General features: G+C 32.5%; 2 protein-coding genes across 2 annotated transcripts; one reads left to right on the top strand and one right to left on the bottom strand.

Annotated features, from left to right (window-relative positions):
- The first annotated feature begins 2,857 nt into the window (after window positions 1–2,857).
- Window positions 2,858–5,765, top strand: LOC123219732 (endoglucanase 12-like). Its single transcript, XM_044641715.1, has 4 exons — window positions 2,858–3,172; window positions 3,537–4,134; window positions 4,932–5,104; window positions 5,227–5,765. The coding sequence occupies exons 1-4, from the start codon at window positions 2,858–2,860 to the stop codon at window positions 5,626–5,628; spliced, it is 1,488 nt and encodes a 495-aa protein (XP_044497650.1). The 3' UTR covers window positions 5,629–5,765.
- Window positions 5,766–6,049: 284 nt separating this feature from the next.
- Window positions 6,050–11,086, bottom strand: LOC123218114 (beta-hexosaminidase 3-like). The gene is made up of 14 exons (XM_044639343.1): window positions 10,540–11,086; window positions 9,789–9,863; window positions 8,986–9,021; window positions 8,776–8,887; window positions 8,523–8,593; window positions 8,105–8,235; window positions 7,956–8,021; window positions 7,614–7,714; window positions 7,389–7,448; window positions 7,258–7,291; window positions 7,028–7,126; window positions 6,888–6,947; window positions 6,487–6,737; window positions 6,050–6,401 (listed from the first exon to the last, which is right to left on the bottom strand). Exons 1-14 carry the CDS (start codon window positions 10,870–10,872, stop codon window positions 6,235–6,237), a joined length of 1,596 nt encoding a protein of 531 aa, XP_044495278.1. The 5' UTR covers window positions 10,873–11,086; the 3' UTR covers window positions 6,050–6,234.
- Window positions 11,087–12,226: the final 1,140 nt, after the last annotated feature.

Here is a 12,226-nt window from a genome sequence, read left to right as displayed (position 1 = left end):
ATAAAATAAAATTTGATCATATCACAAAAAATAGACGAAAGTTCAATAATTTGGATTTAATTATGTGATCAATAATAAATAAATAAATATTAATATATTATTAAAAAAAATTTTTTTAAAAAAAAGCCAAAAAACAGGTGCCACTGAAACGCCATTCAACAAACCTCCCACCAAAAAATTCACTAACTCCCCATTGCCAGCGTTGAATTCTTGAGTGAAAGGGTTTTGGCAGTGATGATGGATCGAGTGCCATATGACCATATGAGTCAAAGATTACGACGTGTTTAGATGTGAAACGAATTATGTTAAACAAAATGGTCGTTGAGTTAAATCGAATAACATTAGTTTAAGATTAGTTTAAATTCAAAATAATATTTATAAATTAAATTAGTTTATTTGAACCATTGAAAAAAAGATATTAGTGAAAAAAAAATATCGGAGAAGAAAAAGAATAGTTTAAAAAATAATCGAAGAGACAAGCTTCAGTATAATGATATCGAGCTGAACCAAATTTGAATTGAAATTTCATCAGCTCAAACTCAACTTATTTGAGTCAAACAATGATCTAAGTTCAAACAGTTCAAATTGAATCCTCCACTCGTTATTATATATTGTATATGAGAGTTAATGACACTCTAATGTTAGTCGTTAAATTAAATGATTGAAGTGTAATTCCATAAAAATTTGTTAATAATTCCCTTAGGATTGGATTTAAACAAAGTTAACCTTACTCATATTAGTGTTCAGTTCGATTTGAGTTAAATTCTAATTTAAGTTTTAGTTTGACGACTTGTCTTAAACTCATTTCAAATCTCATCTTATATAATATTGAAAAATCCACCAAAGGGATTTAAAAAAAATGGGATATTGAAAAAAATACCATTTTGTGGTTTTGTCTTTATAATTTCACCACATTTTTATACACATAATATCTTCTATTACCGATGGTGATATGAGATAGTAATCAGATTACTATATTATCTTAGGTATTAAAAAATACCAAGGTAATCTTAATTTTATTATAATTTTATTTTTATTTATTAATTTTTTAAGATTAAAATATTTTCATTTTTAATCAATATAACAACTAATATGATATATATATTTTTAAATAATTATATTTAAAGATATTTAAATAAAATTATATCATAGTATTGTTTTATTACTTTCAACTAAACATAATTATTATTTATACATATTAAATTTTATCAAATATAATAATAATTTATACTCAATAATTTTTAAATAATTTATTTTTAAAATAATTTTTTAATTTTAAAAATAAAATATTACCAAACTAAACATCCCTAACAGGGTTGGTCATGAATATGCACATCTCTTTCATGCCAGAAATTCCTAAAAGTGACAAACAACGTAGTACTTGTCTCATTTACCTATTTTTTATGCTACCGATTTGGGAAAACAAGACATAAGTTTCTTTCAAATGTTTTGTCTTCAAATTTATTGTCGGTAATTTTTTCAACCTAATGTTTTATATTCCTTGAAAACAACTTCTTGTTTAAGAATTACTATTATTGTTGATAGTCATGGTTGGGTGGATTCGAGCAGAATTCAAGTTTGACTCAGTTAAGTTTTATTCATTTGAAAGAAGTTAAACAAAATTAGTTATAATAATATCGTTTTAATGTATATGAATCAAAACGATGTTATTTAACTTTTATTAGCTTTGCAAGCTGAACGGATCAAATAAACTTTAAGTTGAGCTCAACAATATAAAAACTCTTAAGTTGAAAATAATATAATGCAAACTCAATTAAACGGAGCTAACAATCGAGTTCAAGTCAATTCGGCTTAAATCCACTATTACCTTCTTGTAAATTATGGCAACCTTGCTATTAATGGGTCGTGTTGAAACATGTTCTTGTTAGATCATAATTGTACTGTAAAAATTCTTTCTAGTATGAATAGAGTTAAATTCAATTCGGATTAAATTGGAATTACATTCAATGTAAAATCAGTTTGAATTCAAAAAAGTCAACTCCAGATATATTGAAAATTGACAAGTTGAGATCTGAACTCAAACAAAAATAATTTAACTTTAAATTTTATTAAAGTTGATTCGAATTCGAATATTTGAATCAACTTAAACTCAACTTTTTTATGAGAATGAGTACAATCCATGGCTCAAACTTGGTCTTTTAATTCAAATTTTAATTCATATTCAAGTAATTGGGATCGAATCTAATATTAAATACGAATATATGAATTTATTCATTATTAAGATCAATTTATTATTTTAAAATAGTAAAAACACATAATTAATTTTAAAAAAATCTAAAAAACATTTACTGTTAATACTTATAAACGTAACAGAATGTTTGGAATTTTACTTAGTAAAGCAATTTAAGTGAAATTACTAATTTACCCTTACTAATTTTAGAATTTATGAACAAAAAAATAATTACATAGGTTGACTTTTTAATAATCAGTTTAAAGTCGTTTAACTAAAAATTTACTTTGGTTGATTGATATTTTTTATTCATTCAAAACTGCTTGATCCATAAACCGGTAGGTTCAGTTTATGATTTTTTCCAAACTAAAAATTCAACTCGGTTCAAATAATTTTTAACTAGGTTCACTTACCAATTTTGGACACTCCTATTTCTTATAATACTGTTCAGTCCTTCGATATCCCTCTAATGATATCGAGCACCAACTCAAATAACACAAAATTCTAACTCGAATTAAGTATTATAAATTTAATTTGACCTTGAACTATCGCCAATTCAATTTGGATCAAATCCACCTCTAATTAATTGTATAAACCAGTTTAAAAATAACCTTAAAAATCACTGTATTGCATGATTTTGAAGCTGTTTTTTTTTTTTGTGTTTGCATGGCAGCTGGGAAGTTGCCCGAGAGCAATGGTATACCATGGAGGGGAAACTCAGGGCTGACTGATGGGAGTGATTTGACGGACGTTAAAGGAGGTCTGGTGGGAGGATATTACGACGCCGGTGACAATACAAAGTTTCATTTTCCGATGGCATATACGACGACGATGCTGAGTTGGAGTGTGATTGAATACAATCACAAATATAAAGCCATTGGAGAATACAACCATATCAGAGATCTCATCAAATGGGGCACTGATTATTTGCTTCTCACCTTCAACTCTACTGCCACCAAGATCAACCAAATCCATGCCCAGGTAAAATAACTTTCATCTTTAGTTTTTTTGACTAATACTTCAAACACTTAAACTTAGGAGTGGATATCCCATCCGCGTTAGCTCGAATCAAATTCGTGGTTTAAACAAGCCGATTTCAAACTAAAACTTTAATTTGCTAGCTTGGGTTGATGTTAGCTCCTTTTTCATCTAGTATATTATTTATCTCTCCGATAATATTGTTTATCTCATTAACAACCATTTGATAATAATATTTATCATCTCAAACAAACTTAAATTAGGTATTGTAGCCTTGATCCGACCTCGAACCAACTTAGACTCAATTTAAATCGAATTGAAATTAACCCTGGTTCGGATTCGTTAATTATATTTAAGTCATAAACAGGTTGGGGGATCGCAGAACGGCAGTTCAACGCCGGATGATCACTACTGTTGGATGAGACCCGAAGACATGAGCTATCCAAGACCAGTACAAACAATCCAGGCAGGACCTGATCTCTCCGGGGAAATGGCGGCCGCTCTGGCAGCTGCCTCCATCGTTTTCCGGGACAACTCTGCGTACTCCCAGAAGCTGATCAAAGGAGCCAAAACACTGTTCGACTTCGCCCGAGACAGCGGCCGACGAAGAACTTATTCCAAAGGGAACCCTTACATCGAGCCATACTACAACTCCACTGGCTACTTTGATGAATACATGTGGGGTGCCGCCTGGCTGTATTATGCCACCGGAAACAGTTCCTACATTTCCCTGGCGACAAATTCTGGAATTCCCAAGAATTCCAGGGCGTTTTATATGATTCCTGATAATCTTGTTCTGAATTGGGATAATAAATTGCCTGCTGCCATGCTCCTGCTGACAAGGTTCAGAATTTTTCTGAATCCTGGATATCCTTATGAGGATATGCTGAGCATGTATCACAACACAACAACTCTTACTATGTGCGCGTATCTTCCGCAATTCCATTTCTTCAACTGGACTACAGGTACGTTCGTTTATATAGTTTGATTGGAATTTCTCATTTGCAGATGATGATCTGACTTTTATTTTTCCTTATTTTTTCTACCTTTTTTTTCCCTTGTAAAGTGCGTGAGAAGTGTTGGTATATGATATCGGTTTTTAATTGAAAAAATTTGGGTGTAAGTTGAGTTGGTCTCGAGCTGAGGATGGTCGGCTTAGTAAGACTCACGAATAAATCTATTTTATTCTTATTTATTCTTTTTATATACAAAAATAATTAATAAATATATAAATTATGTTGTTTAAAGGATAATGGGAAAATTAGGGGGTTAAAATTAATTTTTTGAGGCAAACTGGCAGGCTCGGACTGTACTTAAAGTTAATCGAGCCAAGTTTAAGCCAAGCCCTACTGAACTCTGCTTGTACACTCTAGCTCGGAATATTGAATTTAGGAGTAAGGAGAGATGAGAAATCTTTTAAAAATCTCAAATTTCTTATTAATAATATTTGATGCACTAACAACATTTTATCTCATGATGATACGTTAATGTTGTCACTCATGTTTGTATCGATTGTTAGTATTTGTAATATTATTGGATTTCTTTATCTTGTCTCTTTTCTGTAACAAAAATTCATTCTAATCAATATATCTGGGTAATTTTGAATTAGAAATAAATTTCGACGTTTTCATAAACTTTTCAGTGTTTTTGGACAACCCTATTGAACATTTTTTATTTTTTATTTTTTTGCATTTTTCAGTCATTTTCATTATTTTTTACTCTGAACATCTGTGAGTATGACAGTAAATTGTTCATGAATTAGGGGGAATGATCGAACTGAACCATGGAAAAGCACAGCCTCTGCAGTATATGGCTACTGCTGCTTTCTTGGCATCTCTGTATGTTGATTACTTGAATGCTTCTAATATTCCTGGAATCAACTGTGGTCCTACTTTCATTTCATTAGATCAGCTGAGGAATTTCTCAACCTCTCAGGTAATCTACCAATCCATTCGCATAACATTCGATTCGATTTCATAATCGACTGGTTGTATGTACAACGAATGCATAGAAGGCTTTTGAATGATCACTGATGATAATTTTTATACTTTGCATAGATGGATTACATTCTGGGTGAGAACCCCTTGAAGATGAGCTATGTGGTGGGGTTCGGCAACAAGTATCCCACACATGTACATCACCGGGCTGCTTCGATACCCTCTGACAACGTTAAGTATTCATGCACAGGAGGATACAAATGGCGTGACACCAAGAATCCCAACCCTCACAACATCACTGGAGCCATGGTCGGAGGGCCTGATAAGTTTGACAAGTTTCATGATGTACGTGGCAACTATAGCTACACCGAGCCAACAATGGCTGGGAATGCCGGCCTGGTGGCTGCACTTGCATCTTTGACAACAACTGCTGGTTATGGCGTTGACAAGAACACCATTTTTACAGCTGTTCCACCACTGTATCCACAGAGTCCCCCACCTCCAGCTCCTTGGAAACCTTAACTGCTAGCTTAGCTGCTGTGTATAATAAATTTCATACATACTAATTTCCCTCAAAGTTTTGGTTTTACTTTCACATTCTTGCTTGTACAAATACGTTCAATATGTTTATTCATATAATGATATCAGACAGTGAGATATATTTTTCGTACATGCATTCAAATACACACACACACACACACATGCAGCAAAGGGGCCTTCGCTACATCAGAAATTGATTTATTTGGAATTAAAAGCAAAACGAAAAACATGGACTAGCCATTTTCAAATTTCTGGGCAGCAGAAAGGGCATTCTGCTTCCCCTCGCTTCTATGATCTTTTTAATATTTAATGAATTTTAAGAAACTGAAATTTGCTTTTTTGGCATGAAAATCTAAATGGAAAACATGAACTAGGCACTTTTCAAATTTCTGGGAATGCACAGTTTTGATCACTAACACATTGCATTGAATTGATGATCCAAGTTCAAGATAACTGTTTACAATGCAAGCCGAAAATGGTGCAGAATGACAGCACCGGTTTTTCAGCTGTTTCATTATTGTGAGTAAGAATGGGTGTAATTTTGAAGCAGTTGCGCTTTACCGAATTTCGGGAGTGTGCTTCAACTCATTATTGATTATAGCAAGAACCAGGTTCATAGGGAGTACCACGACCAACTGCATTTAATGGAGCAGCTGCTATTCCTCTTTGATTTAGCAAACACCTGAAGTGTGCGAGCCTTCCAGCGACTAGCATTGCATCCTTAGCCAGCTTATTATATGGTGTCCATAAGCGCTCTACAGCCCGAGAAGCAAAAGGGAAAATATTAATATAGTGTTATATGGCAGAAATGATGAAATATTGCTACAATATAAAAGGTACCAGCAGCTGCTGCAGCTCGTGGCCAGATCGTTTGCTGAATATCCGAGGCATCAACTGTTTCACCCCACATGCAAACCTCTCCACCAATCACCAATTTCTGTTGGCTGGGATCTGTGATATTTGTGAGTGGTTCATTCAAATAGAATAGCGGCCATGGAGTATCCAAGTGGTCCAAATACCACTTGTCCTGGTTGCTTACAATGCACCTTAATCCAGCCTTAACAACGTTTTCAGCGACACCACCTCCAAGCCTGCAAGAGAGATTTTAAGAAAAAATCCAGTTTTATTCAATCATATCCATAAATAATTATGAATGAATCTTTATCACTACATTTTTCAATGACCAATTTATTCTATGATGACCGATTGTCTAGGTTGGACTCGAGGAGAGTTGGTCATACCAGTTGTGTACCACAGTTTTTGGACTCAATTTTTTGCCGAAGTTGTTGAAAGTCTCCTCCCTGTCATGTATCATCTTCATGAGTGATAAATTGTGAAAACAATGTCACAGATCATAGCTCTCTATATATAAGATTCATACCAGTTAACCGGTTCAAATCCATGGGAGAGAGCTATTTTCTGAGCTTGCAAGACAAAGTATTGATACGCTTCAGATTCATTCATCCCATGCTCCTTCAACCTGCATATTGAATAGTCAACAATCTTATAGACCGTCCATTGGTTATTGTGGTTTATGCAAAATATTCCAAGAAATGAAATGGCCAGAATAAAAATGTATATTTTAAACAGATTAGATCTTGAGATTGCTACCATTTCGATATGTGAGAAGTTGTTCTCCAGCAACCTGAAAAATAGCAATGTGTTCATAATCAGTTTTCATGATTGCATTTCCAATTTGCATACCTAATCTGTAAGTGGAAGTATAAAATAATTTAACTTACTTGTATCGACTTCGTCACCTCCCAAGTGAACGAATTTAAATTTAAAGACTTTACTGAAGTCTGAAACATTAAAAGTTTCACTAGTGTTAGACCGATTTCATAACTTTTTCTTCTTTGATGTAAAATTAGAAATATTTGTTTGCAGATGAAAATATCCGACACCAGGTCTTTTATGAACATTTTTATGAAAAAAAGCTACCATTTTCAGAGAACTGGTGACAATACCTGAAAGTATTCCATCTATCACTTTGAATGTAAAATTATTGCTGACATCAAGTGGCTGCTGACAGTCCTTTGACGGCCACAATGAAGGATAGCCAACCCCCCTAAAAAATAAAGCTATAAGCTACATTGATAATGCAAGAAATTTGCATACCATGATGAGCGATACCAAAGAATGAAAATGCAGAAATATAATATTATATTTGCAATATGATCATTACCATTAGTTCTGAAAATTAAAAGCTTGCAGTTAAATCTACTGTACAAAAAATTGATGTTTGAATGAGATGTATATCTTCTAAAACAAGAAAAACACGTTAGTGAGAATTGACATGTCATTAGTACCAAGATAAGGCATGTCCCGGAACATCTATTTCAGCCAATACATTAATCCCTCGTTTTTGAGCGTAACTGCAAAAAATTGATTGTCAATATATTAGAGAAAACTTAACCAGAATAAAATACAGGGTGCTAACCAGGCTGAGATCACTTGCCTTACAATTTCAGCAGCATCAGCCATTGTATATCTTTCTGAAACTGAATATGCACCATTCCCAAGTTTTGGATACGACGGTATCTCTAAAGGAAAAGATTGCATATCTACAATGTGCCAGTGCAAAACGTTCTGCATGCAAGCAAGTACAAGTGCATATGGATTAATTTGCAGAGGTGCTGTCTTTAAAACAATTGAACTACTAGCTAAAACCAATGATACAAGTTATGCCAGCTTTAACACTTCATAAAGTTTAGAAAGACAAACATATGCATTCTTATTAGAGCTTTACGGGGTTTGGAGCTTAAACACTATCATTTTGTCCCTACTATTCAACTTAAGCTTTTGAATCAAGCAGCAATGAATTAAAAATATCAACTAATTCGCAATAGTAGCTTTGACATTTCAGGATAACATACCAGCTTTGCATACGCCATAGAGTCAATAACACTCTTAATCACTGGAACTGGTTGATAATGTCGAGATGTATCTGCAGTAATTTTGTTTAATAAGATAAATGTATTCATTTCGGAATACAAAATTTTGAAGTCAAAGCCTTTATTCCTATCTAGTTGAATGCAGCTATATCAATTACTTGCAGAAGTAGTTAGATGTGCTAAGTGAGCTGAAAATGAACACAATCACTCAAACACACAAATTAAAGCTTCTTACCAATTAAGAGCCCTCGAAAAGGGAACCTTGGTTTATCAGAAATGGTCCATGGTGTCATTGGAACTTCAATTATCCTGGATTTAAAGTTGAATTGGCATATTTGGCTCAAGGTCTGCAACATTTCATGGAAATATAAGTATTTCCAGAACTAGATATACTGCTTAAACCTGCAAAGCATTCATGAATGAGCCATGAATGACATCACCTCACCTGAAGAGCATGTAAAGCCCCATAAACTGTCTGCGCCTGCATTGTTTCATAATAAATTTGAAATGATTAGATAGTTGAAACTAAATATATCTCTGTATTTTACATCATGCCAAGTGCACAAAAAAATGATGCATGCTCATCATCCGTCAGTCACTACCAACCATGTGCCACAGAGATACTTTCTTATGATTGCAGGCTGCGATAATATCTCATCTAAAATTTATATATAATCATAAAAAAGTTTGATATACAAGTGCCTTATTCATCCAAAATGAACAGAGATTGTACAAACTGCATTGATGCAGCTAAAGTACCACATAAGAGAAGGTGAAAATCATGACCATTTATCTAACATATTCAAGCCAAAAAAGCTAATTTGAAGAGTTATCCCAGGTTAAGGGCCATAAAAAACAAAATGACCAAATCTGATCGCTAATACTCCATTCATAACAAACTGCATTGAAACTAAATTTATTCAAGCCAAATTTAACAACAATTTAAATTAATTTTTAATTTTTTAAACAAAAATGCCCTGAAGATTTACACTTCAAAAAGCAGAGAAATATTTTCATTTTGTTTTTTAGATAAGTCCCAATGTCAACATTTAAGGACAAGTATTTTACTTTCCACATTCTTGTCAATATCCTTGCTACATCCATGGCTAATATAAGTCTATCTTATTGGTCCAACAAATTTCCACCAACTAATTTCCAACAACTCAAATGTCAACAACTAATCCAAAATACAGCTTCACATTAAAAACTAAGAATTAGAAAAAGGATCAGTTGCAGGCTTGCAGCTACCTCAATTTGCGCAAAAGCTGGCTTCTTAGGAGATGGAACCAATAACTTGTATGACTCATCAATCCCATATTGTAACTGCAAAGTTCAATAACAATCTTAAGCATAAAAAATGTGTATTCTATTGCTTGGAGGACAAAAAAAAAACCTTAATCCTCCAGCTTCCAATCCAACATTGAATTAAAGCCATAACCTTGAGAAATCCTATTGCAGAATCAAACAATCAAACAAAAGAAGAGCATTGATCTTCTAGCCTTGAAGCCAAAAATTGAACTAAAACTTTAACCTCTAGAAAGCTTATTGAAGAATAAAACAATCAAACAAAAGAAGAGAATTGATCCTCTAGCCTTTAAGCCAAAATTGAAATAAAACTTTAACCCCTAGAAAGCTTATTGAAGAATCAAACAATCAAACAAAAGAAGAGCATTGAACCTCCAGCCTTGAAGCCAAAATTGAACTAAAACTTTAACCTCTAGAAAGCTTATTGAAGAATCAAACAATCAAACAAAAGAAGAGCATTAATCCTCTAACCCTTAAGCCAGAATTGAACTAAAACTTTAACCTCTAGAAAGCTTATTGAATAATCAAATAATCAAACAAAACAAGAGCATTGATCCTCTAGCCTTGAAGCCAAAATTGAACTAAAGCTATAAACTCGGGAGCACAAAACATAACAAATAACAAACAAAAACATCTCATATTTAGAATCATACTGCTAATCAAAGTAAGCAAAAAAGAAATGAAGAAAATATACCTCATCATCTTGAGTTAAAATGACCACATTCAAACCCACAAGAACGGAGGAATTACCATACTTGGAAACATTACCATCAATAACATGAGCCACCTTCAAAAGATCAATAAACCGAGAGAACCCGTCTTTCAAAATCCCAGAAGCGTCACTGTACTTGCTTCCGTCGCTCAACAACTTGAAATCTCCAATCATGTACATGTTTTTATGGCCATAGCTCACAGAATAAGGCAAAGGCCAGACTTTTACATCTTCTACGTTTCCACCTCTTATTCCCACCACCATTTCAGCAAAAACCAACGCAAAAACAAGAACCCGGAAAGGAAATCTCCCCATTTTCACCTCAAACTTGAAGCACAATCAATGAAACAAATGTGTGAAGATATTAAAAGTAATGGCTATCCATTTATTTAAAAAAATAGTGATAAAAAAGGAATCTTGAAGGCTATATATAAAGAAAGACGATAGGATCCGGATTTCCGAATTTGGAGTTCATCAAAGTCTGACACAGCTTGCGGCCATTAGTGACTGTTCATAAATGCATTTCCGAACAGACAAGACAAGACAAGGTTCTCTCACCTGTTCTTTCTTCAAATTTACTGTCGGTGGGATTTTTTGGGACCATCCTAATGTTTTATATTCTAGCAGAAACAGACTTGTTATTATTGATCTGTATTGTTGGGGTGGATTCAAACTCACTCAGGTTTGTTTTAGTTCGAGTTCCACTTGGTTTGAAATAAGCTAAGTTAAAATCAACCAAAGCAATGCTATTTGGTTATATATTGGTTAGATGTTTATTTAGTTAATTTAAATTAAACTTTTTTAGTCTCATGGGCTTAGTAAATTAACCTCTTTTTAACGTGAGTTCGACAATATAAAATCTCTTAAGTTAGAGATTCTAACTCAAACTCAATCGAAATGAGTTGTACCTCAAGCCAATTTAATTCGAATCTACTCTTACTTTTTTTACATAAATTATAACAATTTTAAGTATTAATACATCGTGTTAAAACATGTTCGTGTTAAAACATGTTCGTGTCAAATCATAATAGTATTATGAAAATTCTATCTAATTCAAACTCTTTTTTTTTCCCCTTAGTTTTAGTATGAATAAGATTGGATTCAATCCTAATTAAATTCGAATTACCATAATTTGAAATCGGTTTAAATTTAAAAGAGTTAACTCGCGATAAAGTGAAAGTTAAGACTTAAACTCAATTAAAAACAACTGGGCTTTAAATTTTATCAAAGTTGTCTTAAATTTGTGTTCGAGTAACTGGAATCTTGGTTTGAATATAAATAATCATTACATTTGATAAATATTGATAGATGTAAATAAATATTATATTTAATTAGATGTAATAAAAGAATATCAAAATGTTATTTTACTTAAATATCTTCGAATATAATTATTTTAAAATATTTTTCTATTTTTTGTTAGATTAATTGAAAATAAGAGTCTAAAAAATTAATAAATAATGATAAAATTATATATTACTAAAATAATATTGCATTACCTTTGACCAGACGATATTTATTATTTTTAATAGTATGAACACATCATTAACAAAAATTCTCTAAAAACATTTATAGTAAGATTACGTTTGGTTTAGCTAATATTTTATTATTAAAAATAAAAAATTATCACAAAAATAGATTATTTTAAAAATTATTACATATAAAGTTGGTT

The sequence above is a fragment of the Mangifera indica genome, chromosome 6, assembly GCF_011075055.1.
Source record: "Mangifera indica cultivar Alphonso chromosome 6, CATAS_Mindica_2.1, whole genome shotgun sequence".
Classification (NCBI taxonomy): Eukaryota; Viridiplantae; Streptophyta; class Magnoliopsida; order Sapindales; family Anacardiaceae; genus Mangifera; species Mangifera indica.
Note: the sequence above shows the minus strand (reverse complement) of the source record. Positions and strands in the feature narration are given on the sequence as shown.